General features: G+C 39.8%; 1 protein-coding gene across 2 annotated transcripts in view; it reads left to right on the top strand.

The window, feature by feature from the left end:
• ABCC11 (ATP binding cassette subfamily C member 11) overlaps positions 1 to 21,567 on the top strand; it is a 71,433-nt gene extending 49,866 nt beyond the window's left edge. Inside the window, exons 20-30 of one of the 2 annotated variants that reach the window (XM_027867831.1) lie at positions 974 to 1,174; positions 3,584 to 3,810; positions 7,095 to 7,232; positions 8,958 to 9,144; positions 14,143 to 14,232; positions 14,827 to 15,016; positions 15,625 to 15,784; positions 16,198 to 16,276; positions 16,531 to 16,644; positions 20,772 to 20,936; positions 21,250 to 21,567. In XM_027867831.1, coding sequence (XP_027723632.1) covers positions 974 to 1,174; positions 3,584 to 3,810; positions 7,095 to 7,232; positions 8,958 to 9,144; positions 14,143 to 14,232; positions 14,827 to 15,016; positions 15,625 to 15,784; positions 16,198 to 16,276; positions 16,531 to 16,644; positions 20,772 to 20,936; positions 21,250 to 21,336 — 1,638 coding nt within the window. In that variant the 3' untranslated portion in view covers positions 21,337 to 21,567. The remainder of the gene's footprint in view (positions 1 to 973; positions 1,175 to 3,583; positions 3,811 to 7,094; positions 7,233 to 8,957; positions 9,145 to 14,142; positions 14,233 to 14,826; positions 15,017 to 15,624; positions 15,785 to 16,197; positions 16,277 to 16,530; positions 16,645 to 20,771; positions 20,937 to 21,249) is intronic. The other variant, XM_027867832.1, reaches the window with a different exon arrangement.
• The last annotated feature ends 5,971 nt before the right edge of the window (positions 21,568 to 27,538 follow it).

The raw sequence follows: 27,538 nt of genomic DNA, 5'->3' as shown, positions 1-27,538 counted from the left end.
GTGGGTAGAGTATGTGAAAGGGCACAGAAAAAGGTGGAAAAAGTCCAGAAAGCCAACATGGCTAACTTCACAATTTTTTCTGAGGACTGGCCAACCCTGCCATCAAATAAATGTGCAACATTAGGCAGTCAAAACATTTCACCACTTTGGATCTCAGTTTCATCATCTGTAAAAGCGGGTTAATAAGTCCTGTCCAGACCTGACAGTTTCGTGTAAACATCAAATTGGGTAATAGATGTGAATGTGCTTTGAAAAGTCTAAAATGTTTTATGGCTATAACCTCTGGATGCTCCATGAAACACCAGGAGGTCCATTCAGATCTTCAAAGTTCATACTGCTTGCTGCCTGAGCTCCTTTCCTCTATGTAAGCCTTATTTTTTCTCCTCTTTGCCCCATCCCTTCCCACCTCTCTTCATATTTGCTTCCTTTACTTGAAGTTTTCTAAATGTCCACTGTCTAAATATACGATTTGCTCCTTATTGTCTGCGTAAATATTGTTCATATTGCAACTGAATTAGTGTCAAGGACTTCTGGGCTGCAGCTCTGATTCAGTTGGGTAGATTGTCTTATTTTTTCTTAATCCACATTGTCAGAAGCATGATTGGACAGGGGACAAGGGAACATTTTCTCCAAGCACACCATGGAAGGAGGTAGAAGCTTTGATATTGTAGTAGACTTGCAGATTAAGTTCATTCAGATGAACACAAAACCTACCTACCAACTGGTAGAGAAAGTGATTTGTATATTGGAGCAGTCAGAGAGTTCCAGGAAGCCGTGCAGCTTGAGCATAGAGTTTAAAAAGGGAGAGGAGCAAAACGAAGGCATGAAATGATTGGAGGCACAGAGGAGAAGATTTAAAGATGGGATTTCACTGAGTATAAGTTCCTGATTCCATTGGAATAAAGAATAAAAGGCTTGTCTCCCTTTGACATCACCCTTGATCACACAGTGCTCTCCTTATTCTCTCTTTAAGGCCAATAACAGCAGCAAGATCAATGGAACAGAACAGTTGGGCTCAGGAAACCTGTTGGACAATCCCCAGATGCCTTTTTACCAATTAGTGTATGGAATATCAGCCCTGATACTGATTTTTACAGCTGTCATCTCATCAGCCTTTTTCACCAGAACTACAAGGAAGGCGTCCACTGCCTTTCACAACAAGCTCTTTATGAAGGTACAGTAGCCATGGTATGAGGCTTCTAGCTAGGCTCTACTCTGGGGCTACAAGCTCCGTAAGTATGGGAAGAGGAAGCAGTGATTAGACAACCGTGTGTGTCTAGGGGTCTTAGTGGATTGCAATTTCAATGAGTCAGCAGCGTGATAAGACAACCAAAAGCGCTAAGACAATCTGAAGAGTACATTCAGCACAAGGAAGGTGATATCCTTCTGTACTCTGCCCTGGTCAAACTATCTCTTTCACATTCGGATCTGGCACCACAATTTTAGAAAAGGACATTGAAAAACCACAGTGCATCTAGAGAAATGCAACCAGATGGTAAAAGGACAGTGGTAAATATGGCTGATAAGGTGGTAAGATGTCACCTGAGTTTGGCTTGAAGGAACTAGAGATGGTAAACCTAGACAAGAAACGCCTCAGAGAGTGGGCATCCAGCATAGCTATTTTCAGGTGTCTGAAGGGTGGTCGGAAGGATTAGACTGGTTCTGTTTGGCTCCAGAGACAGGACTAGGAGTAAGAGATGCAATTTGCAGAGGCATAGATTTGGGCCAGTATTGTATTTTGTTATTTATAGTTTAAGTATTATTTCTTTTCCCATTCCTTTCATTGCTTTAGATCATAATAAATAAAATATGAAACTCTAGGGAAATCTATTCAACTTCAAAAATAACAATCTGACCCCTATGAAATGAGTTTTCTTTTCCCCCTGCACACCGTTCTCTGCCAGACATCTATTTCTCGAACAGAATAACAGGAATTCCTAATGCAGAAAGACCTTTTCTGGGCAGGAGCATTTGTAGAGTCCCAAGTTTAAGTACCATTGGTGGAAATATGGATTCCAAATGCTCCCAGTCACCCTTCATGTTCTCAAGATTCCCATCAGATTTATGATCTAGTTATCATCCCTCTGACCAAACTCAGCAATTTTTCCCCCTTGGAAATTTACAGATCTCTTCAGATTCAGGAATGTCAACAACAACTCAGTCTCAAACCACATAATGGATTGCCAGGTGACTTCCAAATAAAGATTTAATGAGATTTTGGTTGAGCATGCCTCTCCTTGCCTTTAATATTAATTTCTGATAGAAATATTTTTTTGCAACCGGGCAACAGTAACCTTCCTTACACAGCCTCATTTGGCTACTTTCTGGGCTTGGTTTCAGGCTCTTAAAAGACTGGATAATTTATATTTATAGCATGGGAGGTGACTTTTTGATTATAAAAACATAAATGTACTTTTAAGCAAAGCAAAAAGAGGCAAAATGATGTAGTAGTAATAACAGCAATACATAATAATGTATTTGGAGACAGAGAACTTACACTTGAATTCTAGCTCTGCTCCAAACTACTGATGTGACTCTGAGCAAATTACTTCCCTTCTTTGGGTCCCAATTTCCTAATTTGTAAAGAGGAGGAACTGCACTGGATCATCTCTTAAGATCCCTTCTGAATCTGTGGACTCTACATAGTGGGGTTCATATTCCCTTTTTTTCCCATTGTTTCTCTATTGCGTTCAACCCTTCTTCCTCTAAAATCACATGGTACATTGTTTGTACCTTTCCTCTGCATTTCCTCACACTATTTTGTTCTCTACTTGTGTCTGTGTGTGTTTTATCCTTTCCAGTAATTATAAGTTTTGTAAGGGCAAGGGGATTCTATCAGATTTAATCCAGGACCCAGCCCCGGACTTTGCACATAGGAAGCCCTTAGTAAGTGTTTGTTAAAATGGAAGATTAAAATTCAGAACCAGCTGTGACAGCGTTGTGGTGGTTTATGTGTATTTGGTCTCCAGGATAAATGCATTTCAGTTGAATTTAATTCCAAGAACATTTTGTAACTGAAATAACTGCATGTTCACTAATGGTTCAAAGAGGGTTTTATTTTTTTCTTCTTAACTGATACTAGTGACTTTCTATTTATTTCAAGTAGGTGAAATTTTTGGAAAAGAAAGAAGTACTTATGAATTTAAGAGGTCATCAACTGATCAGTGAACACATGTTTGTTAAGCATCTGTTATGTGTCATGCACTGCACCAGGCAGTGAAAATACAAAGGAAAAAAAAAAACCCACAGTATCTGCCCTCAAGTACCTTCTGTCAGGAAATGGAAAGTTTAATTACTCAATCGACAAGTATTTATTGAGTGCTCACTATATGTATATGGCAGGTCATGCCTGGGTGCTAGGCAGCTAATGAGGTTTAGTAGAAAGAGCCCTAGACTGAAACTCAATAGATTGGATTCAAATCCTTCCTACCTTTGTGACCTTGAACAAGTCACAGCATCTCTTCGGGGGCTTCAGTTATTTTCTGTGTTAAAAAGATAAGGCAGGATTCAATGATGCCTCCTGCTCTGTGATTCTGCTTGCAGGACCTAATGCTAATGTCAGATGGTTTTTGTCTCTCCACAGATTCTCCACTGCCCTATGAGTTTCTTTGACACAACTCCTAATGGTCGATTCTTGAACTGTTTTTCTGGGGACTTGAATGAGTTGGATGAGATGATACCATTTATTGCAGAAGAGTTCTTACTTTTGTTTTTCATGGTGGTGTCTATTTTGATCATTGTGATCATACTGTCTCCTTATTTCCTGATTGTTGGAGCCATGATTGGTGTTATCTCTTTTATTTTATTTCAGTGAGTAGGTTTCTTAGTCAACTTGGCATTAAGCTTCATAATTTGCAAATGAAAAGTGCTGCATGTTTCATAATTATCATATTGGCAAAATATGCATGTTGTGGTCAAAAACTTTAACTCCACATTTAGTGGATAACGTAGGATAGCATAAGAGAAAATAGCACAAAGTAAAAAATTACTGAGGACAATTAATGCTAGTATATCCAAAGCCCAGTCCTCTATTCAAGGCCATTGGAAAATATTAGACGTGCAAGACAGAACTTCTCTCTCAAAAACATGACTGGCTGAAATAGAAACTTCCTCCTGAAGACCTTTTTTAAATGTCAAAAAATTTTGTGAACCCTTCAATCCCTAAATAGTTGCATTTATACTGCATATTATGTTGGAGTGAAGTAAAAATCCAAATGGTAGTGCTCTGAGCACACATGGATTTGAGGACCTCTTACAATAATTCCATGCACTCCTGAGAACCACTATACTAGAAGATATATTCTAGTAAGAGTCAGAATAACTGAAGAGAGACACATTCACCATGGGAAAGAGTCATTCTGGACCTAAACTTCACGTAGGGGTCTTATTTTCCCAGGGTCCTCATTTACCTGTAAGTATTTGGTCCCTATTCCAATTCAATAAATATTTGAGACACATCTGTATGGGGCCCTTTACCAAGCAATAAGAGAGGTACAAGGAGGAATAAAACTCAGTCCCTGCCCTTAAGGAGTTTAAAATCTATTATTGGAGATAAGAGAGGATTAAAAATAACTATAGCACAGAGTAAAACATAAGTGAGGTTTAAAGGAACCAAGGAGAATGATTTTGGGAGTAGGGAAAGGGGTGAAATGATAAGCAGAGAATAATAGCAAAAGATTGTAGTTTGGAGAAGGGGTAGTTTTAATACCTCCTTTACATAAGGTGAATGTAAAAATTATGAGGTTCATTTTTTTATTTCAACAAAAGTTAAAAAATAACAGAATTTTACATGTGCTATTTCCTCAGTTTAGTTCTGACCTTCAACATTAGTGTTTCATTACGTTTTGAATTAGCATATTGGGTTTAAGCAAAAAAGTTGAACTCTTGTGAGAATCTGTGTGAAGTGGTGGGGAAAGTACTGGGCAGAAACTCGGAGCACTGTGGTTCTAGACCTGGCTATGCCCCTTACTACCTGAATGTCCCTCAGCAAATAATTTTAGCCTTCTGGGCTTCAGTTTCCACCCCTGTAAAATCAATATCCTCCTCCCTGGTCAGTCTCCATTATTTGATTTCTCTACACTAGCCCTAGGGCTGCTGAGTATCACGAGAAGAAAATCATTATCAAAGTGACTTCAGCTACTGCAAGTTTGTTGCACAACATTATGTGGGCCCTCACTATTTCTTGAAAGTTCATTTAATCTATCCTTATTGGTTCATCTCATGCTCACCAGCATCTATTCTAAACCTTTCCTTTTCTTCTTTCAATCTTAATTCCTCCTCCACCTCCTACCCTTACAACAGATGAGCTAACCTCCTACTTCAATGAAAAGATTGGGGCCATCTGTCAGAAACTTTGTCAGCCCCCCTTCTTCTTCATTCCTCCAATGGAGGATTACCAGCACTAGCCTCACCCACTCTCTCTTCTTCTCCTCTGGTCATAAAAGAAGAGGTATCCCACTGGGTAAACTTTTACTTGTACCCTTACTGCTGTTCTTTTCTGCTCATGCCAGGACCTTGCTTCCGCTGTCATCCTACTTTCATTCATCTTCAGTCTCCCTCTTCAGTGTCCCCTTCCTATTTGCCTATAAGCAAATCCAGGTCTCTCCAATCCTTAAAAACATTGCCTTTCTACCTCATCCCCCTACCAACCTCTCATTCTCCTCCCCTTCATTGCTAAATTTATTTAAAAAGTTGTTTAAACTCATTGCTTCCACTTTACTACTTATTCCCCTCTTCTTTCTTTAGTTCTTGCAAATCAGGCTTCCACTCTTACTGTTCTGCATAAACTTCTCTTTCTGAGGTCACCAGCAATCTCCTAATTATGAAATCAAATGATTTTTCTTTTAGTTTTCATTCTTCTTTCTCCCTCTGTAGCCTCTGACATTGCTGACCACTCCTTCCTACTGATGCTTATTCCTTCCTTGGCTTCAGAGCTGGCACTCTCTCCTGATTCTTTAACTGTTCCTGCCCTGTCTCATTTTCCATGATTCTTTAATATGATTCTTCCTCAGGGGTCTGTTCTTGGCTCTTTTCTTCCTTTATGCTTTAGCTTTTGGCAATTTCATTCACTTCTGTGACTTTAGCTAACATTTCTATGCAAATGATTTACAAATCTATTTTTATTCTTTGAGTTCCAGGTTCATGTCTCCCACTAGAAGTCCTACCTTTAACTTTTATCTCTCATTGTCTTTCTTATGTATAGATTTGTTCAACTTATTTTTCTGCTTAACAAAATTTTGGTGCCTTCCTACTTTATTCCACCTTAGCACCAACTTCATAGTGTTTAGAGCTAGAAGGGGCTTCTGAGATCATCTAAGCCACTTATTTTACAGAGGAGGAAGCTGAGTCCGAGAGAGGTAAAGGTACTTGCTCAAAGTCATATAGGAAATATGTAGCAGAGCTGGAATTCAAACTCAGAACCTCTAATACCAAATACATAGCCCCTTTCCACTACACCATCTTGCCTCTCAATCCCTTTGCCTGATGTTTAGGACCCACCATAATCATCATCAATAAAAATAATCTATCTGCCTTCACTCACATTAATCTCCTCCATATTGAGTTACTTTCTGCTTCCTGCACATTCCCTTCCCTCCACTTGCCTCTGTGTCTTTCAACTGTTCCTTTATACCTAGAAGACTGTTTCTTCTCTTCACCTTTTGAATTCTTGCTATCACTTAAAGTCCAACTTAAATTCCTCTTCCTCCATGCAGCTTTCCCTCATTGCTTTGATTCTAAAGATCTCCCTCTGACTTCAAACTGCTCTTTTTTTGTCCCTCTCTTATAATAATGTGTATCAGCAATGATTATGTTCTAACCCCCTACTACACTGTGAACGTCATGAGGACAGGGACTATGTCTTGTCTAAACTGTGTATCATTTCCAGCACTAAGGCACAGCGATTTACATATAACAGGTGCTCAATAACTGTTGTTTGAATGAATGAGGGGATTGGACTGAGATGAATGCTAATACACCTACTGTTCCTACAATGCGATGCTTCCACGATACCAACCAAGTCAGTCAGGGGCATGGTTTGCCTGGGAACATTGTAAGTATAGAAAAATATGTAACTGATCCCTCTTATTCTTCAGGGCTTTCAAGAAGACCATCAATGTGATCAAGAGGCTAGAGAACTATAGCAGATCTCCATTCTTTTCTCATATCCTTACCTCTCTGCATGGCCTGAGCTCTATACATGTCTATGGGAGAACCAATGACTACATCCAGGAGTGAGTCCTTGTAGATTTGTTCCTGGGCCTGAGGAGTTAAGATGTGGAGAAAATGGTAGAGACAGACATAGCCTTTCCCCCAGAACTATTATTGGCCAATCTCAGAGTCAGGACAATTTGGATCCAAGTCCCATCTATGAACGTGTTAGCCGTGTGACCCTGGACAGGTCACTTAACCTCTTGTGTCTTAGGCAACTATTGAAGACTCAGTATCAGAAATATGCAATGGTAGTGGGGGGGCGGAAAGGTGGGATTCCTCACCTGGAGTTCTCTACATCAATGTAACCCTATCCGGACCAAAAAAAATTTTTTTATTCTTCTACTGAAAACCTCCTCTAATGCTTTACCATTATATAGGTGTGACCCTAAGTTCCTGAAGATTATACCAAAAGAATATAAGTTCTGGCAGGTTCTCATGAGCTGGAAAAGTTTTGAGTAGAGGGCCTAGTGTCTACCTGAGTCCATCATCAGAGGACCATCCTTGCTACATTTGGAGAGGCACACAATTCAGGGGATTGGTTATGAGTGGATGAGATTTTTGGTCACAACAACTCATGATGACCATTTCTGGAGAAGGGCTAGTGGCAATAGTGGAGGAACAATCCATAATGATGAAACCTGGAATCTTGTTAAGTGTTGAAGAAGTATCATTTGATCTGTCCCTAGAAGCTCAGATTCTTAGAGCTGGAAGGGACCTTAGACGTCATCCAATCCAATTCGTCCTTGATATATGAACTCTGCCTCTATAACATCTTAGAAAAAAGGTCCTCTAGAGTTTTGTAGAATATGATGTAGAATATGACATGTCTATGGGAGAATCAATGACTACATCCAGGAATGAGTCCTTGTAGATTTGTTCCTGGGCCTGAGGAGTGGAGATGTGGAGAAAATGGTAGAGACAGACATAGCCTTTCCCCCAGAACTATTATTGGCCAGTCTCAGAGTCCTCTTCGTGATGATGAGCTTAATACTTCATGGGACAGCCTATTTCATTGTTATACAACTCTGATTGTTAGAGAGCAGGATATCTAATAAGTACTTAAATTTTGATAAAAAATAATGGGGTCTGGCATTCCACTAAATGAGAGCATTCTTTTCCATAGAGTTGACTCTTGCCCTTCCACTCTATGCCATTGCTGTCTAAATTTCAGTTCTACCAATCCTGGAACTTCCATTCCTACTTGGGTTGGTTATAATCAGTGAATGAGTATCCATTATATACAGAGGTATGCTGTGTGTTGTAAAGAGTTCTAAACTGGAAGGGATCTTAGAACATTAGAACATAAATCTTTTTAATAAAATTTTTATTTGTTCTGTAAAAAAAAAAAACAAAACAAAACTCTGAACCTGAGATCTTAATTTCCTGACTTTAAGACTAGTGATTTTCATATTATACCACACACCTCCCTAACCAGAATGTCTAGTTGCTTAACTGCCCGATAATAAAGTGCTTATTGTACACACATGAGTGTGTACAACATCCATTGCCCGGATGCCTCAAGACTGGATGGCTATTCTGCTTCATAGTAGAGATGTATCTCAAACAGTGTGCTGGAGGGGAGAGGGCTGTGGTTTGGCAGACAGAGGTGGGAGGGCTTGATCTATTCACAACCTCAGAGGTGGGAGTGGGTGAGTTGTAAGCAGGAGGTAGTACTGCAGAAAATCTTTGAAGATGGATTTGATTTGCATGATCATCATTCCCACAACACCTCTATCTCATTCTAGATTCAGAAGGCTCACAGACAACCACTGTAACTATGTATTGCTGTTTGTGTCTGCAACACGTTGGATCTCATTGAGACTCGAGCTCCTAACCAACCTGATGACCCTAGCAGTGGCCTTGTTTGTGGTTCTGAGTCCTTCTTCTATAAACTATTCCTATAAAGCCATGACCATAAGCTACATTCTGCAGGTGAGCCTGGTGGTACGTTGTTCTCTTTGGCTCTGTGCCTAGTATGTATGGCTGGGGTAGAGACTCATTATGTACTTGAATTTAGCTTGTTCCATAAGCACTGATTGATGCCTTCCTGGTTTAAGGGGCTTAGTGTGTATTGGAGGAGACAGGGGTGTTGTTGAGAGAATCAAAGGCAGAAAGTTCCTGTTGAAGTAGTATGGACATAATCCATTCAAGATCAGTAAATGGGCCAGGGTGTGAGGCAGTGTCTAAAACAGAAGCAGGCACATAATCTTCAGTCAGTCATTTTTCAGTCATACCCAACTATTTGTGACCCCATTTGGGGTTTTCTTGGCAAAGATACTGGGGTGGTTTGCCATGTTCTTTTCCAGATCATTTTACAGATGAGGAAACTGAGGCAAACAGTATTAAAGTGACTTGCTCAGGGTCACACAGCTACTAAGTATCTGAGGTCAAATTTGAACTCAGGAAGATGGGTTTTTCTGACTCCAGACCAGTACTCTCCCTACTCTCAGAGAGAATCAAAAATCACAATAATGTCTGGGGTAGAGATGGTGATGAGGATTCTGAGAGATGAAGTCCCATGGTCAATACCGTGTCTGTAGTTCATTTGCTAAGGAAGGCAACAAAGCTTCAAGTTTGAAAAAGTCTCTTTATTTGCTTCAGTAATTTGTTCTGTGGACACATATATATCAATGTTCTTGCTTCAAACAGCTGGCAGTACCTTTTGTCTACCTCTCAACTCTGTCCAGGTGGGGTTCCTGTCCCAGATGTATCTGTTATTCTCAATGGCAATGGCTTACTCTAAGTCGTAGTGGACAGGCAGGTGGTGAGAGGGGTGGGGTCCAGAACCCTTCTCTCTACTCCCATGACATTCCTTAGCAGATGCCCTGGATTCTGTTGATTAAAATGATGGGGATCTGAAGCTCCTTGTTATTTGTACACTGATAAATAACAAACAGACTAGTAATCATCCATCTGAAATGTCATAGCCTTGACATTGTGGCTGTGGATTCTGCCTCTTGCTGTTTCAGCCAAATTTCAACCTTTTCCTTCTCTAAATAGAAAAATTATGCTGTGAGAAGAAGAAGCACCCCAAGTTGCTTCAAGAATTGTCAAATCTCAGCATTAGCAGGGACTTCAGGGGCTATCTAGTACAACCTGCATCTGAAGCAGTCTCTTCTTCTGCATTCCCAACCTACTTTGCCTCTATTTGAAAAGCTCCTCCTGCTCAAGTCTTATGAAAGCTAAACTAACACAACTTCTTCAGATAGTACTCCTAGGGCAGGATTCAAAGGATTGCATCCTCCCTCCTCTTTCTTTGTATGCCCTAATGCTTATTAATGTCCTTTCTAAAACCTAGAATCCTTCACAGTCAGACCAAGGACAGAGTGGATGACTATCACCTTCCTACTTCTGGATATGACCTCTCTTCATTTAGTCTAAGATTATATTGATGTTTTGGGCTGCCGTGTCACACAGTTGAACCATACTGAGCTTGTAGTCCAGCTAGACCACTCCCCCCCAGACCATTTTCAGATGAAGTGAGACACAAGTAAGGATGTAAAGCATTCCAGGTACATCGGATGGCCAGTGCAAAGGCACAGAGATGGAAGATAATAGTGTTATGCATGGAGAACAAAGAGATAGCTAGTTTTGTCTGTATTGAAGAGTGTAGGAGGGAGAGTAAATGTACACTGAGGTTTGAAACAAAGATTGGAACCAGATTGTGAAGGGCTTTAAAAGCTAGAGAGGAGTTCATATTTTATCATAAAAGAACAGAAATAGGAAGTCACTAGAGTTGATTGATCAAGGGATACAAACCATCATATACGCAATTAAGAAAATTACTTGGGTGATGGTGAGTAGGATGAATTGGAATGAGGGAAGACTTGAGGCAGGGAAACCAGTTAGGAGCCTGATGCAATAATCTAGACATGAGGTTACAAGGGCCTAAACTAAAATGTAGCTGTGTGAATGCAGAGAAGTAGTAAGATATAAGAGATGTTGTGGAGGTAGAAACAGCAAGATGTGGTAACTGATTTGATATGTAGGGTGAGGGATAATATTGAGAAAGATTGGAAGACTAGAGCAGTGATGGTATCTTTGACAAACAGGGAAGTTTGGAAGAGGGGAAGTTTGGAAGGGTGTGTGTGGGATTACATATTGAGTTTGATTTTGGACATATTGAATTTGAGATGTCTCCAAAACATCCAGCTTGAAATGTCCACTAGGTAATAGTTAATGTGAGGCTAAACTCAAGGGTGAGACTGAGGCTGTATATATAGATCTGAGAGTCAGCTGTAAAGAGATGATAGTTAAACCTATTTTTAACTAATTAACCAATGAGGAACAACTTCAAAGAAGGAGCATACTATGAGCCAATAAAGGAGAATGAGACAAAGCTTGGTCAGACAGGTAGGTGGTGAAACAGGAGATTAGGATGATGGTAGTATTCTCAATAGAGACAGGGAAGTGTGGTAGAGGAATAGGTTTATGGGGGGATAAGAAGAGAGAAAGATTATGAATTTTCTCGAGTTTGATGTCTATGAGACATCAAGTTTGAAATGTCTAATCAGCAATTGGTAATGTAGGACTGAAGCTTGGAAGAGACTGAACAACATGTACAGATCTGGGAGTTATCTGCACAGAGATGGTAATTCAACAATTGGGAGATAGTCCTGGCAGAGCCTAGGTGTACACTCAAGGTTAAGGGGAATGATGTGGACAATGAGGCAGCAGAGGACACAAAGAAAGACTGATATCCTTACCCACGGTGTAGTGCTTTCTTTAAAACGCATTTTTGTTTTAATTCCCACTTTTCCACACTGTAATTCCTTTGCTTCTTGTTCTGATTTCTCTGGGCCTCTTTCACAATAGCTAGCATTTTGTAGTGCTTTAAAGTTTACAAAATGTTTAACAAATATTATCCCATTTTATCTTTACAACAACCCTGAGAGATAGGTGATGTTATTATCCCCATTTTATAGCTGAGAAAACTAAGGCAGAGAGGGGTTATGTGATTTGCCCAGGGCCACAGCCACTAAGTGTCTGAAGCTGGATTTGAACTCAGGTCTTTCTGGCTCCAGGTTTCATGATTATCAACCTCAGCACTTACCCAGTTTGTACACAGATTCAAAGAATCTTAGTGAAGGAAGGATTCCCTGAGCAGGAATCTCCTCTCTATGACATCTTTGACAAATGGTCATGCATGTGTCATACATGTGTCATGATAGACCTGGGAGCACAGAGCTTCAGTCAACAAGAATTTATTCTGCTTTTGGATAGCACTAACCATTAGGAAATTATTTTTCTTACAGTAAGACAAAATATTCTCTAGATTCTGCTACTTTCCTTCCTTTTTCCTGATCCTGTCCCCAGAGGCCAGGCTGCCCAAGTCAAATCCTTCTTCCACCTGACAGCTCTTCAAATACGTAAAGGCAGTACCTATATCCCTTCTAAGCTTTCTGTTCTCCAGACATCTCCAGTTCTTTGAATTGATCCTCATGTGGCATAGTCTTCAGTCTTTTCAACATCCTGGTCACCATCCTCTGGGTGACAACAACAGACAAATCTGTTGTCCTCCTGGGGTGTGTGTGAAGGATGTGATACAGAATCTCCCTCCTAAGACTAGTCAGTAGGGTAGGGATAGTAAGTGGATCTGTGACTTCACTGGTAGAGGGAACACCCAGGAGAAGGAAACTCCTATGCAAGCAGTTTGATACCTTTTCTGTTTGCCTTCATCCCCTGGAGAAGAAAATGGCAAACCACTCTAGTATCTTTGCCAAGAAAACCTCATGGACAGTACCGGTGTGCTATGGTCCATGGGGTCATGAAGAGTTGGACACAACTGAACAACAATGACAATCTTCTCTGCAACTGATAGGCTGAGAGAGCTGATGAGAGCTACATCTGACAATACTTTTCTTATGTGAACTGCACACAATGCCCCAATAAGGGCATAGTTCAAACTCAGAAGAAGGGTATTCCCATAGAAGAGATAAGGAAGACTCTCAGCTGTAAGGATGAAGGCTTCTACCCCTCTCTCTCTTCAAGAAATACGCTTCCCAATTAGGAGTCTGTTGAGGATAGAGCTGAGCACTCTTGACTTGTCTCAGGAACTACAAAATTGCCTCTGCCACTGTGAGGGGAATTCATTAACTGTTCCCTAAGGTATGGGGTGCTTTTTCTCCACTTGGCTTGGAGTCTGTTTTCTCTGAGATCTATTTTACTCTTAGAGGCAAAAGAACTCAGTGTCCTCATGTGCTCATGTTCCACCCTGTCCCATGCTCCCAGGCCTATCAACTTTAGAGCCTACACAGAATAGGCACCATACACTCATATACAGACACTGTAGAGACCTACATTCACACATTCCATGCTTATGACCACACAAGTATACATACATTGTACACATTCATACCTACACACACACATATACACAGACACACATATATCTTCAGTATGCACATATTCATAGGTACATATTTGCCTGTCTACATGACGTGCATATAAAAACCTCTTCTCATAAACCTTGTGTTGTTTCCCACATTATCTGACCAGAGCTCCCTGCTATTCCAAAACAGTTTCCATGATTCTGAGCCTCCCACTCATTCTGGAGAAGGCTGTCAAACCTTCTTCCTCTCCCAATCCTATCTAGCCTTCAAAGCCCAGCTCCATCTCTGTCATGAAGTCTTCTACTCCACCTTAATCTAGGGACCTTCATTTAATAAGAAAAAAATGAAAAGAACATTTGGATCTCAATTGTGCTTTTTACTATCTATGCAATCTTGGGAAAGTCACCATCATCTTGAGGTTACATTTTTCTAATCTGTAAAATAAGGGAACTGGAATAGATGATTTCTCAGCCTCCCTCCATCTCTGAAATTCTACGATTCTCCCTTAGGAATGTGGAGTGGTAGGGTATCCCATCCTGACCTGTGTAGGATAGAGAAGGACTTATACTTACAGTATGGCATTTCTTCTTGATTCCAGTTGGCTGCAAATTTTCAGGCTTGTGCCAGGTTGGGTTCAGAAACAGAGGCCAGGTTTACTTCTGTGGAGAGGATACTCCAGTACATGAAGGTAGGAGGATTCAAAAAATGTAGAGAACTATTACGTGATCTTTTTTAAAAGTCAGCCAGTTAACTAGCATTTATTTGTAAAAGGAGGTAAAAAAGTAGTCTTTGGCACTTCACCAGCTCTTCTTGCTCTCACCTTCCCCATCCTAATGTCCTGTACATAAAGATCCCATCATCCCAGGGTCTCCTACAGTTCTAAAGATTTTTCATTTAGTCTCCTTTTTGTGTGTCCCCTACTCTCATCCAAACTAACCCATTCTGAATGCTATTCTCTCAGGGCCTCACTAACTGCCTAGAGGTTGTGGGTATTGATTGATGGCTGAAAATCCAATAAAGTAAATCTATTCTAATAGGCTCCTTTCAGGTAATTATCAGACCTTCAGCCAGTCAAAATGCATATATCTCCAGCAGACCATAATGAGTAACTTTTACTTGTGGGGATTTCTGACTGTTAGGCAAAATGGGGGGGGGGGGTAATAGAGGAATCTTTTAGCACCTTCTAAATGACAACTTATAACACTTGTCCGTGGGCTACCACCCCTGGGATAGGGAGAAGGGGGTTGTAACAATCACTTTCTTTTTCTTTTAAAAAATAAAGCTGTGTGTTCCTGAGCCCCCTTTACACATCAAAGGGGTGAGCTGCCCCCCAGGTTGGCCACAGCAAGGGCAAGTAACCTTCAAGGATTATCAGATGAGATACAGAGACAATACACCAATAGTTCTCAACGACATAAACCTGACCTTTCATAGCCAAGAAGTGGTGGGCATCGTGGGAAGAACAGGCTCTGGTGAGGGATCCCTGGCTGCCTCTTTGCCCTTGTCAGCATCTGCTGGACCTTCCTTTGGTGTTTCTTATAGAACATGAGAGATGAAAGGGGCTTGAGAGAACCTTTTGTCCACCCCCCTCCTTTTGCAGAGGAGGAGAATGAGGGCCAGAAAGGTAATATTATGTGACCAAGGTCCCATGGCTTGTGAGTAGCAAAGCCTCAGTGCAGTGTTTTCTACACCATAGGCCATGCTGCTTTTGCTTCTTGACTCAATACTTACCACCCTGCCACACTGTAAATGGCACAAGGGCAGGGCCCCTGCCTTATTTAAATTTCGACTCTCAATCCATGTTTATAACAATATCATATGCCCAGTGGGTGGCTAATAGGTTTTTTTTTAAACTGAATTAAGTATTTGTTGAATTAAAACTCTGGGCTAGTACAGATCTAATGAAACAACCAGCCCTTGCCCTCTAGTGCCCACAAATAAAGTGGGTAATTCAGTAGTTAAGGTTTCCCTGTGGGGTTGGCTATCTAGGGCACTATGTGGGCTTGGGTTTCCAACAAGGGCCAATGAAGGGCTTCAGAATGAAGTAGTAACAGTATTATTTTACTCCTCACTTCTGCAGGAAAGTCCTCTTTGGCAGTGGCTTTATTCCGGCTAGTGGAGCCTGCTGCTGGTAGCATCTTTATTGACAACATTGACATCTGTAGCCTTGGCCTAGAGGATCTGCGGTCCAAGCTGTCGATCATCCCTCAAGATCCTGTTTTGCTATCAGGCACCATAAGGTAAGAGCTACTTCATGTTGACTGCCTAGAATATCAGAGCTGGAATTTGGTTTACTTTAGCAGACATTTATTTAGCACCTACTAGTGAGAAGCACTGTGCTGGGTGCTGGAGATAAAAAAGCAAAATGGCTTACATCCTACTAGGTCTTAGAGGGCCCCACCACAGAAAGCATCTATGGAGGGGAAATTTAATTCCAGAAAAGGGAAAGCAAGGACTAGAACCCAAGTTTCCCCATCCAGTTCTGTTCCTACTACATCATGTAGACTTCCCTCAGAAGAATGTTTATAGTATTGCATAAGGCAAATGAACAAATGAACCACAATTGAGATAAATGATCCAACATTCTCTGTCTGGCTATCCTTAACATGCTTCATTGATATTGTTGATAAAGTATCTCCTTGTTGTGTGGCAGGTTCAACTTAGACCCCTTTGAAAATTACACTGATGAGCAAATCTGGCAAGCTTTGGAAAGAACATGCTTGACTAAGACAGTGAGTAACTACAAACACCAAAATCTTTTTTTTTTTTTTTTTTTTGAACAAATGAGCTGCTCTTCTTTGGAAGACTTGAGAGGGGTTGCTATGGTCTGACTTACACTGCCTTTCTGGAAGGCGCCTTCAGGATAAGCCAAACTATGTCCAAATGGCAGTGAATATATAAATAAAGGCTAGATGAGGCAGAATCTGCTTCTGCTCCTTTTTCTGGGGGTGGTCCTCAGAGTAACACTTGTATCTTTGTGTGGCAGATCTCAAAACTCCCAGAAAAACTGCTAGCTGAAGTTGTGGAAAATGGTGGAAACTTATCTGTTGGGGAAAGGCAGCTTCTTTGCATAGCTAGAGCCCTCCTGCGCAATTCCAAGGTAAGGAAGAGCAAAGAAGGACCATAGGCTCATAACTAGAGCTAGAAAGAACCCTTGAGCTCGTCTACTCCAGCCCCCTTAATTTTACAATTGAGAAAACTGAGACCCAGAAAGGTTAAGTAACTTGCCCACCTGATCTGGGCAGAACCCAGATTCAAACCTCCACTCTTTGACAATAAATCTAGCACTCTTTGGAGCAGATACTCCAAATTGCCTTTAGCAAGTGGAGCCAAGGGGCAGCTAGGTGGTGCAGTGTATAGAGCACTGGCCCTGGAGTAAGGAGGACCTGAGTTCAAATCCAGCCTCAGACACATAACATTTACTAGCTGTGTAACTCTGGGCAAGTCACTTAACCTCTAATTGCCTCACAAAAGAAAAAAAGAAGAAGGAAGTAGAGCCAAGATGATGAAGTAGCAGTAAGTATGGCCAAGCTCTACCCTACACCCCCAAACAGATTTAGTAAATGCATCAGACTGAGTCCTAATTAAAAAATAAAAAGCAAAACAAAATAGTTTTTATAAATGAACTGAGAGCACTAGAGAAAAAAAAGGGAAGACAAATAAGAGATATGAAGAAATAATCTGAAAGGGAATTAACAGCTTGGCATACTAAGCATAAAACCCTACTCAATTAACAAACTCCCTGAAGATGACAATGGATCAAGTAAAAAATAATGACTCCATAAGACTGAAAAAGTGGAAGAAAATATGAGATATCTCATAGTATAAATAATTGAGTGAGATGAAATAATTTAAGCATCATTGGTCGGCCTGAAAGCCATAACCAAAACAAATAAATGAACGAAGAAGAGCCTAGCCATCATATTTCAAGAAACCATAAAAGAAAACTGTCCAGATCTCTTAGAACCAGAGGGGAAAGTACAAACAGAATTCACTAACCATTTCCTTAAACAAACCCCCAAATGAAAACTCCCGGGAACATTAGAGCCAAAATCCATAGCTTCTAGGTCAAAGAAAGTATTTTGCAAGCAGCCAGAAAGAAAGAATTTAAATACCAAAGAGCCATAGGCGGGATTACACATGATTTAGTAGCCACCACTATGAAGGAGCAGAGAATTTGAAATACCATAATCCAGAAGTTGAAGAATATGAGTTTATAGTCAAGAATAACTTACCCAGAAAAACTGAATATAATAATTCTATCAGAGAAAAAACACGAGACTCTAATCAAGTAGAAAACTTCCAAGCATTTCTGATGAAAAGACTAGTGCTACACAGAAACTTCGAAATGCAGACACAGGAGTCAAAAAGACATTTGAAAAAAGGTAACATGAGTGAATAATCAGAAGGGACTAAACAAGGATCAACAGTTCACATTATAATGTGGGAAGATGGCACATGTGTCCCTTCAGAACCCAATCATCATAAGGGGTCACAGAAGGAGTCTAATTATACAGGGGACCTGGAAGTGGTTCTGTTAGGTTTTTATTGTCTTAAAGAAAAAAAGGAAAGGGAAAGAACAATATGTCAGGGAGAAAAAAGGGAGAAATGGATGGGGACAATTATCTCACAAAATTGTGGTATGCAAATAGAAGTTTATACAAACAAAGAGGAAGAGGTAAGGGGAACATACAACAATTGAAACTCACTCTCAACTAACTAAAAGAAGAGAAGAATACATATGCACAATTGGGTACAGAAAGATATTTCACTCAACAGGGAAATAGGAAGGAAAGGGGAGGACAAAAGGAAGGAGGGTATATTAAGGGAGGGATCAGTCCTAAGCAAAACAAACTCTAACTAAGGATGTATAAAAAGGTTTCTAGGAACTCTTTTTGTGGAAACTGAAGGGATGCCCAGGGCAATGGTGGAACAAATTATGGTATATGAATGTGATGGAATACTATTCTGCTGTAGTAAATGATGAAGGGAACGATTTCAGAGAAACTTGGGTAGACTTATATGAATTGATTTAGAGCAAAGTGTGTAGAAACAGAACAATTTTTACAATAACAATATTATAAAAACAAACAACCTTGAAAACTTAAGAACTCTGATCAATGCAATGACTAATCATGATTCCAGAGGACTAATGATGACACAGGCTACTGACCTCCATGGAGAGGTGATGGATTGGATAGATTGAGACGTTTATTTTTGGACTTGACCAATGTGGGAATATGTTTTGCTTGATTGTACATGTTTGAAAGGGGGTTTTTGTTTTTCTTTCTTCATCATTGGGTGGGGGGAGAAGAAGAGAAGGCTGACTCTTGTTAGTTAAAAGAAATTAATTAAAAAAAGAAACATCATTAGGAGATGAAAGAGCTGGATGCCTTCTGAAAAGACATTTACTTTTCAACTCTTTAAGTGTCTTTGACACTTAAAATTTTGTTTTCATTTGTGTATCTGTCTTCTTTTCTTATTTGATCAGCCTTACTAACCTGTCCAAGTTGTTCAATCTATATATAGAAATGTTGTTAAGATGCATTATTTGCCAATAATAACAGTAATTAATTTGGGATTGTTTCATCAGCTATGGTTTCATCAGTAATAGGGCTGGTGTGGAAACTCACTCCACCAGTGAAGATCAGCAAGTCTTCTTTAATTTACAGTTTAAGATATTTTGTGGGGGCACTGATATTAAATGACCTGACCATGGCAATACAGCTCATATCTGTCAGAAATAGTACTTGAACCCAGGTCATCCTAACTTGAAGACCAGTCCTCCACCCACTATACCACTCTGCCTTGCAATAATTTGTTATTATAATAATATAATAATTTGCTATTATAAATAATAATCCTTTGAATTTTCCATGTTACACGTTTTTTTTCAAAACTCTTTCTTATAATTTTCTCATTTGGTCTTCACTAACATGGGAGGTAGAGATTATTACATCATTTCACAAGTAAGGAAACTGAGGCATATTTTTCCCAAGGTTCCATTTGTGGTTCAGGTCAGAATCTAAACCTAAGTCTTTGTATTTTTAATGCAGTACACATTTCACTTTATAATAATCAGGATTCTATTTTAGTTCCTGCTAGCACCCCACCCCATCTTGTAGTTGTGGCTCCTCAGGGCATGAAGTAACAGTTGATGATGTAAACATTTGGCAAGCCTTATTCATTGACAGCCAAACAAGAGTGGGTCAGTGTGCACTCTGAGCCAAAATTCATATTGTTGGTAACTGCAGCGATGTCATAGTCACACACACTCTTAGGTATGTCCCAAAGCACAGTAAGAACTGCCCCCCCCAACAATCCCATATATACACCTTTTTTTTACAGTCCATGACCCTATTCTCCCCATGTTGATACAGAACCTCTACTCTGCATATGGATAATTCACTTTTCACATATGGATCTGCCTTTGTGTTAAAGGTGCAAAATGTTATATGAACACTAAGGGAAAAAGGTCATTGCTGATTGGCAGTGTAGGAAAATTTAAAAGGAATGACATTTAGATTGGCTTCAAAGTTGAATGGATCAACAGGCCAAGAGGAGAAGGGGGCACATTCCTTACATGGGATACTATTACCAAAAGTATGGAAGTGGGAAAATATAGGCAGTATTCATGGGACAAAAAATATTTAAGTTAGGCTGGATTATGAAGTACATGGAGGAGGATAATATGAAATAAGGTTGGAAATGTAGAATGGTGGCTGGTTTTGTCTTTTTCTTTGTCTTTGTCTGCCAGATGGAGGAGTTTGAACTTTATTCAGCAGGCAATAAGGAACTAATGAAGATTTTTGAGCCAAAAATTAATGTGATAATTTATTGCATTGAAATAGTCTAAATTTTTCCTTTCATATAGTCTTAGATAAAAAGAAGGAAGTTGCTCTGGGGACATTTTAAATCCTAGGGGCTTTGCTTTTTGGCTATATATAGTTAGCTCTAGATGGTGCAATGGATAGGGCATTGAGCCTAGATTTAGAAGACCTGAGTTCAGATCCAGCCTCAGACACTTGCTAGTTATGTGACCCTGGGCATGTCATTTAACTTTTTTATAGCACCTATCTCCCAGGGTTGTTGTGTGGATCAAATGAGATAGTATTTTTAAAGCACTTAGCAGAGTGCCCGGCACACAATAGACACTTAACGAATGCTTATTCCCTTCCTCTTCCCTACGCCTGGTTCTAACTATATTTTCTACTTCTGCATTACCAGATTATATTAATAGATGAAGCTACTGCCTCCATTGATGTGGACACTGATGCCCTAATTCAGCACACAATTCGAGAGGCATTCCGTGGTTGTACGGTGCTGATCATTGCGCATCGCATCACAACTGTCCTGGACTGTGACCGCATCCTAGTTATGGACAATGGAAAGGTAATAAGAACTTCCTGGGACCAAGAAGAGAGGGCAAGACTCATGCCAGGGCAAAAGGGCTTTTCCTTCCCTTTCAAGACAAGCCATGGCTGCTCTCCCAGCTACTCAAACCTTTAGAATATCCGCATTAGGAAGAACCTTAAAAATTAGCCCCCATTTTAAAGATGAGGAAACTGAGGCATTTAACAGGGAACACTGAGGTAACACAGTGAGTTAGTGGCAGGGCCAGGACTTGAACCAATGTTTCCTGACTGCCAATACAGTGTTGTTCCTTACTTACCTTCCTATTTTTTTTCACCTTCCTATTTTCTAGGTGTTGGAGTATGACAAACCTGAAGTCCTACAACAGAGACCTGATTCAGCATTTGCAACTTTGCTGGCAGCAGCACATAAAACATAAAATTAGAGTAGTGGTGTATGGAGAGCTCCAGGTGGATCTGGAGGTCGGAGATGGGATTAGCTTAACCACTGGGCTCTGAAACTCTCAAGTCCCCAAACCACATAGAGATGCTGCTATAAGTACTTTGATGAACTCAGTTCATCCACAGATCCAGACCATGTCAGCATTTGAAAATTTCCTTAGAGAAGGATGGGCACATTTTTCCCCATTTAAAAAATTCTGTGCTTAACAAACACCAAAAAAATTAGCATTTTCATATATGATATGGAAAGAGAAAGGATTGTACATGAAACTATGAGTCTCTATTATGCAGAACTTGCTTTTCTTTTTAAGGATACAATAAACTCAACATGTAACTTTGAAGTTGCCTGCCAATCTGTAAATCCTTCTGGCCTTTCTCTTCTCTTCCCATTTTCTGTGGGGGTTGGGGGGTAGGGGAAAAGAGAAAGAATTCCTATCACCCATTTACTTCTCCTTTTCAACTCAACTTCCTGACCTCTCCCAAAAACTGAAAGAAAAAGAAAAAAAAAACTTTATAACAAGTAGACACAGTGAAGCACACAAATTTTCACACTGTTCACGTCTAAAAACGAATATCTCATTGAGTCCAGCACTACACTGTCAGGAGAAGGGGTAGCATGCTTCATCATCAGTCCTCTGAAATTGTGGTTAGCCATTGCCCAAGAGAGGCTTTGTTCACAACCTCAAAATGTTGGTATCATTGTTTAATTACCTTTTACCCACAAATTCTTTAGGATTGAGTTATTTAGTCTCTAATTACTTTTTTAAATTTAATTTTATGTTTTTAGTTTTCAACAGTCAGTTCTGTAAGATTTTGAGTTCTATGTTTTCTCCCCTTCCCTCCACTCCTCCCTCCCCAAGATGGTGTGCAATCTGATATAGGCTATACATGTGCAATCATATTAAACATATTCCCACATTAGTGATGTTGTAAAGAAGAATTAGAACTAAAGGGAAAAACCACGAGAAAGAAGAAACAAAAAAAGAGAGAGAAAAGAAGGAGAAAGGGAGAGAGAAAGGGGGAGAGGAAAAGGAGAGGGAGAGGGAGAAGGAAGTAGAGAGAGAGAGAGAGAGAGAGAGAGAGAGAGAGATTCTATTCTCTAACAGAGTCAAGAAGACCTGAGTGCAAATCCAGCCTCAGACACTTAGTAGTTGTGTCAGCCTGGGCAAGCCACTTAACTGCTGTTTGCCTCAGTTTCCTTAACTATAAAATGGCAATAGCAATAGCACCTACTGCCCAGGGTTGTTGTAAGGATCAAATGAGATAATATTTGCAAAAACACTTAGCGTAGTAACTGGCACATAGTAGATGCTATATAAATGCTTATTCCTTCACTTCTTACTTTCTGCAATTCTCTTCCCTTTTATGGGTGAGTTCACACCAGTCACATTCACAGTTATGATCATTAATTGTGTATTTCCTTTTTTCCTATTTTCTTATGGTTTTTCCTCATTCTTCCCCCCAATCCTCTCCTCACAAAGAAGAGGTTGGTGAGAGAGGTGTATGCTCAGCACTAGGGCATACCTTCTTCTGTAACCCTGCTCTTCTTTTCTCCTAACCCAGACCCAAAAGTACAAATTCATGCTCTTCCCTTCTTTAATTTTAAGTCCTTCTTCTCGGTCCACCTTCTAAAGTTATTTTTTTTGGTTCTGTTTTCTTTTTTGCTTCTCCAAATACTCCCGGAGTCTACCTCCTTATTTTCACCATTCCATCTCCAAATTCTGTCCTGTTTCTCTGTAAATTGAATGTATTTCTACATGAAAGTCTCTCTCCCTGTGTAGTTAAGATGAAAGTAAAGTTCAAGTGATGCTCAGCTCTTGCTCCTTATCTGTATAGACTTCTACTTGAACACTCTGTATGAAGGAATGAGTTTTCCCCTCAATTTCTTTCCCCTTTCCCCAGTATATTTCTTTTTTCTTTTCATTTCCTTTCTTCTTTTAAGTTAATAAAAACATAGCAAAACTACTCTTGATCTCTCTGTCTTATATAACACCTTCTATGACCTCTGATGACATTAGAGTTCTGAGAGAACTTTTTTCCTCCTCTTCCCTTTGTATAATACAAACTTCATCTGTTTATAGGGCCTCCCATTTGCTCAAATAAATTTACCTGTTTTTCTTTTGACTACTGAATTTGAATTTCATAGTTTCTAATCAGCATTAGTCTTTCACTCAGGAATATGTGGAAGTTGTCTATTTCAAAGATGCTCTGCCTCACCAACCCCTCCCCCCCATCTCCCCAGACATAGGACTATGCTGTTTTGTTAAATGTTACTCTTGATTGTAATCCTAAATCTTTTGACTTTTGAAATATTTTTTTTTTTTAGCTCTATTCTCTGTTGTGGTGGTAGCTGCCAAATCTTGTGAGATCCTGATAGATTACTTGGCACTTGAATTTTTTCTTTCTGACAGCTTGTAGTATATTTTTTCCTTTGACATGGAAGCTCTAAAGTTTTTGTTTTGGGGTTTCTTTCAAAAGGTGACCAGTGAATTCTGTTTTCATATTGTTCTATGGTATAAATAGGTCTATGCTGTTTTCATAATTTCTGGAAACATGATATCCATGATCTATTTTTTTAAATCATGACTTTCAGATAGTTCAATGATTCTTAGATTTTTTTTTTCCTTCTTGACTCATTTTCTAGGCCAGTTGCTTTTGACATGAGATACCTTACATTTTATTCTATTTTTTTATTTTTAGTCTTTTGACTTAAATTTTTTTGTTTTGCTTTCTCATGGAAACTTCTGTTTGGTTAATTTTAATTTTCAGTGAGTCAATGACTTGAATATGACTTTGTACCTCTTGTGTTGTTGTTCAGTCATTTCAGCTGCGTCCAACTTTTGTGACCCCATTTGAAGTTTTCTTGGCAAAGATACTAAAGTGGTTTACCATTTCCTTCTCCAGTTCATTTTACAGATGAAGAAACTGAGGCAAATAGGGTTAGGTGACTTGCCCAGGGTCACATAGCTAGTAAGTGTCTGAGGCCAGATTTAAACTCAGGAAGATGAGACTTCCTAACTCCAGGCCTGTCACTATGTCCACCATGCCACCTAGCTGCTGTTAATTATTTTTCCATGTCTTTCTTCTGGATCTTTCATTTCTCTTCAAATTCTTTCCTCTAGAGGTCTCATTTAATTTATATTATTTTAAAATTCTTGCTTCATTTCTTAAAAGAATTCTAATTGACCTTGTGGCCAAGCTGTGTTTTTATTTAAGGCTTTGCTTGTGGAAATTGTGGAGTTATTTTCTTCTTCTGGGTTTGTGTCTTGGGAGTCTATGACTCCATGATAGCTCTTTATTGTTGGTATCTTTTTTTATTTACTCATTTTTCCAAGCCATTCTTCTGAAATTAGAACTTTGTGTTAGAGTTAGGCTCTGTGTGCTAGAGTCTAACTTTGCATTAGACTATACCTTTCTCCTATTTATTTTTTAAAATTTTAATTTATTTTTAACATTCTTTTCTTTTTAAATTTTTAATTCTAGATTCTTTCTCTCACTTCCACTCCTACCTCACTGTTCTTTTAGGAGTTGACAACTGGATTCTTTTGATTTCTATTTTCCTCTCTGTACCTAAGATATTGGAACAGTTTTCCTTGATAACTTCTTGAAATATGATGTCTAGGCCCTTTTTTTAATCATGGGTTTTAGGTAGTCCAATAACTCTTAAATTATCTCTCCTTGATCTATTTTCTAAGTCAGTTGTTTTTCCTAAGAGATCTTTAACATTTTCTTCTATTTTTTCATTGTTTTGACTCTGTTTTATTGTTTCTTGAAGTCTCGTGGAGTCATTAGCTTCCACTTGCAAAATTCTAATTTTTAAGGAATTAATTTCTTTAGTGAACTTTTGTACCTCTTTTTCCATCTGACCAATTCTGCTTTTTAAGGAATTCTTTTCTTCAGTGAATTTTTGTACATCCTTTACACATTAGGCCAAATTTGTTTTTGTTTTATAATATTATTTTCTTTGGGGGGTTTGTGTCCCTTTTACCAAGCTGTTAATTCTCTTTTCATATTTTTTTTGCATCAATCTCATTTATTTTCCCAATTTTTCCTCCACCACTCTTATCTCTTTGTTTAATTCTTCTAGGAATTCTTTTTGGGTTTGGCTCCAATTAGCATTTTTCTTTGAGGCTTTGCTTTTGGTTGTTTTCACTTCGTTGTCTTCTTCAAGTTTATGTCTTGGTCTTCCCTTCCACTGTAGTAACTTTTTATAGTCAAGTTCTTTTTGCTGTTGTTTGCTCATTTTCCTCACCTATTTCTTTAGTTTCAACTGTATGGGAGGGGAGGCACTGGGCCTTTTTTGTGCTTTTTTGTGCTACTGTTTTCAGAGCTAGTTTGGAGTGGGACTGCTCTTCAAGTTTTACCTGCTTCCAAGATGATATTATCCTGTGAGACACGTGGTCACTGCTCTCCTGCTCTACCCTCTGGTCTTACTCAGGAAGCACCCCTCCCCGCCTGCTGCTATAAGTACTAGTACTCCTCTTGGCCCTGGAACTGTGACCAGAACCAGGGACCAGGAACTGCTAACTTGTGACTGACCACAAGAACTCCTTTCTGACCCAAAACTGTAACCCAAAACTGTGAATGGGCAATAGAGTTGCCAATCAATGCCAGCTGCACCCAGTGCCAGCAAAAGATCCCCCATAATCTCTTTCTGACCAGTTGTCCAACTTCCTTATCATCTCTGGGCTGAGAGCTCCCAAAGCTGCTGCTGCTGCTGCTGCTGCTCCAAGGCCTACCATTGGTGCTCCTGCTTTGTTCTTGGCTTGTACAACCCTGTGTTACAGACCTCTCCTGTGGACTTCCTAAGTTAGGCTGGAAAAAAACATCTCCCTCTGACCTTTTGTTGGCTCTGCTGCTCCAAAATTTGATTTGAGGTGTTATTTTAAAGTTGTTGAGAGAGTTCAACTGGGTCCCTACTTTGCCATCTTGGCTCTGCCTTCTTCCTGTTTCAGACCATGCACTTCGAGTGGGAATGATGCGGCTTTGTGTAACACTGATCTGTATTATCTGCGGTCTTGACATTATTTTCTCTGAGTACTGATTGTTGTTTTCTTCAAAAATCTCAGGGGTGGCTCAGGCTGGGGAGCTGTAAACTTTTAATGTTCTCTATGTGGTCTGATTTAATGGTCTGATAATTGCCCTCATGGCTGGAACTCTTCAGGTTCTCAAACCCAGTGTGGGTCTGAGGAACATTGTAACCCCAGCGCCTGATAACTAGCTGCAGGCTCTGAGGGTTCAGGGTAGTAAAACTTCAAGCCTGTTCCTGGTCCAGATTCTCTGTGTGAATTACTTAGCTGCAAGTCTCAGCTCAAGTCCATGGGATGGATCTGTGATCCAGCCATAACACAGCAGCTGACTTCCGCTCATTCCTTTTCCCCGCCCCGTACACAGCCACAGGACCTCAAAAGGCTCTGGGCATGCCTCCCTGGATAGAACTACAAAGAGCCTATAGGCCATGGATTATCTCATTGTGCTCACCTGGTCTGGAAAAATTACCCCCTGTGGTTTCTGACTGGATTTGCCCATTACTATGCAGTCTGATACTCTTAACTGATCTATATTGAAGTTGGTTTGCAAGAGAGATAGACTGTACTCCTTCCTCTTCACCCACTGTTCTTGCTAGTCTTAGGATAGGCACATTTTCATCATTCAAGTCATCCATGTGGGGTGAAATATCATTAAGGTGGGGGAAATTAAAAGCATCTTAATGTGAATATGACCTATCAGGTCAAATAAATAAGGACGACTCCTTTTTTTAATATTGCTTTATGCTTTACAAAGCACTTTCCTCACAAAAGCCTGTGAGGTAATGTGTGTTGAGTGTTACGGTCTTCTGAGGCCAAGAGATATGATATTTGCTCAAGGTCATGCAGTTAGTAAGTAGAAAAGTCACGACTCAAGCTAAGGTCTTCTACTTTCACATCTAGTGCCCTTCATCTACTTTCTACTGCTTCTCAAATAAGAGGAAACCAACTCTGAGACAGGCTGCTTCTTTGCAGTTCTGCACAAGTAATTATTTTCACTGGACTTGAGGCAGTTGCCTCAGTCTTACTCAGTCAATTCCTCTTTGCATTTTCTTAATCTTCTTTTCACATTTGTCTTTTTTCTACTTGTCCATACCCTTATTTCCCCCTTCTCCAAGACCTGTCCTCAGAGCATACCCAGCATTCTCACTTA

This window comes from Vombatus ursinus, unplaced genomic scaffold (assembly GCF_900497805.2).
Source record: "Vombatus ursinus unplaced genomic scaffold, bare-nosed wombat genome assembly UNPS02014786.1, whole genome shotgun sequence".
Taxonomy (NCBI): Eukaryota; Metazoa; Chordata; class Mammalia; order Diprotodontia; family Vombatidae; genus Vombatus; species Vombatus ursinus.
Note: the sequence above shows the minus strand (reverse complement) of the source record. Positions and strands in the feature narration are given on the sequence as shown.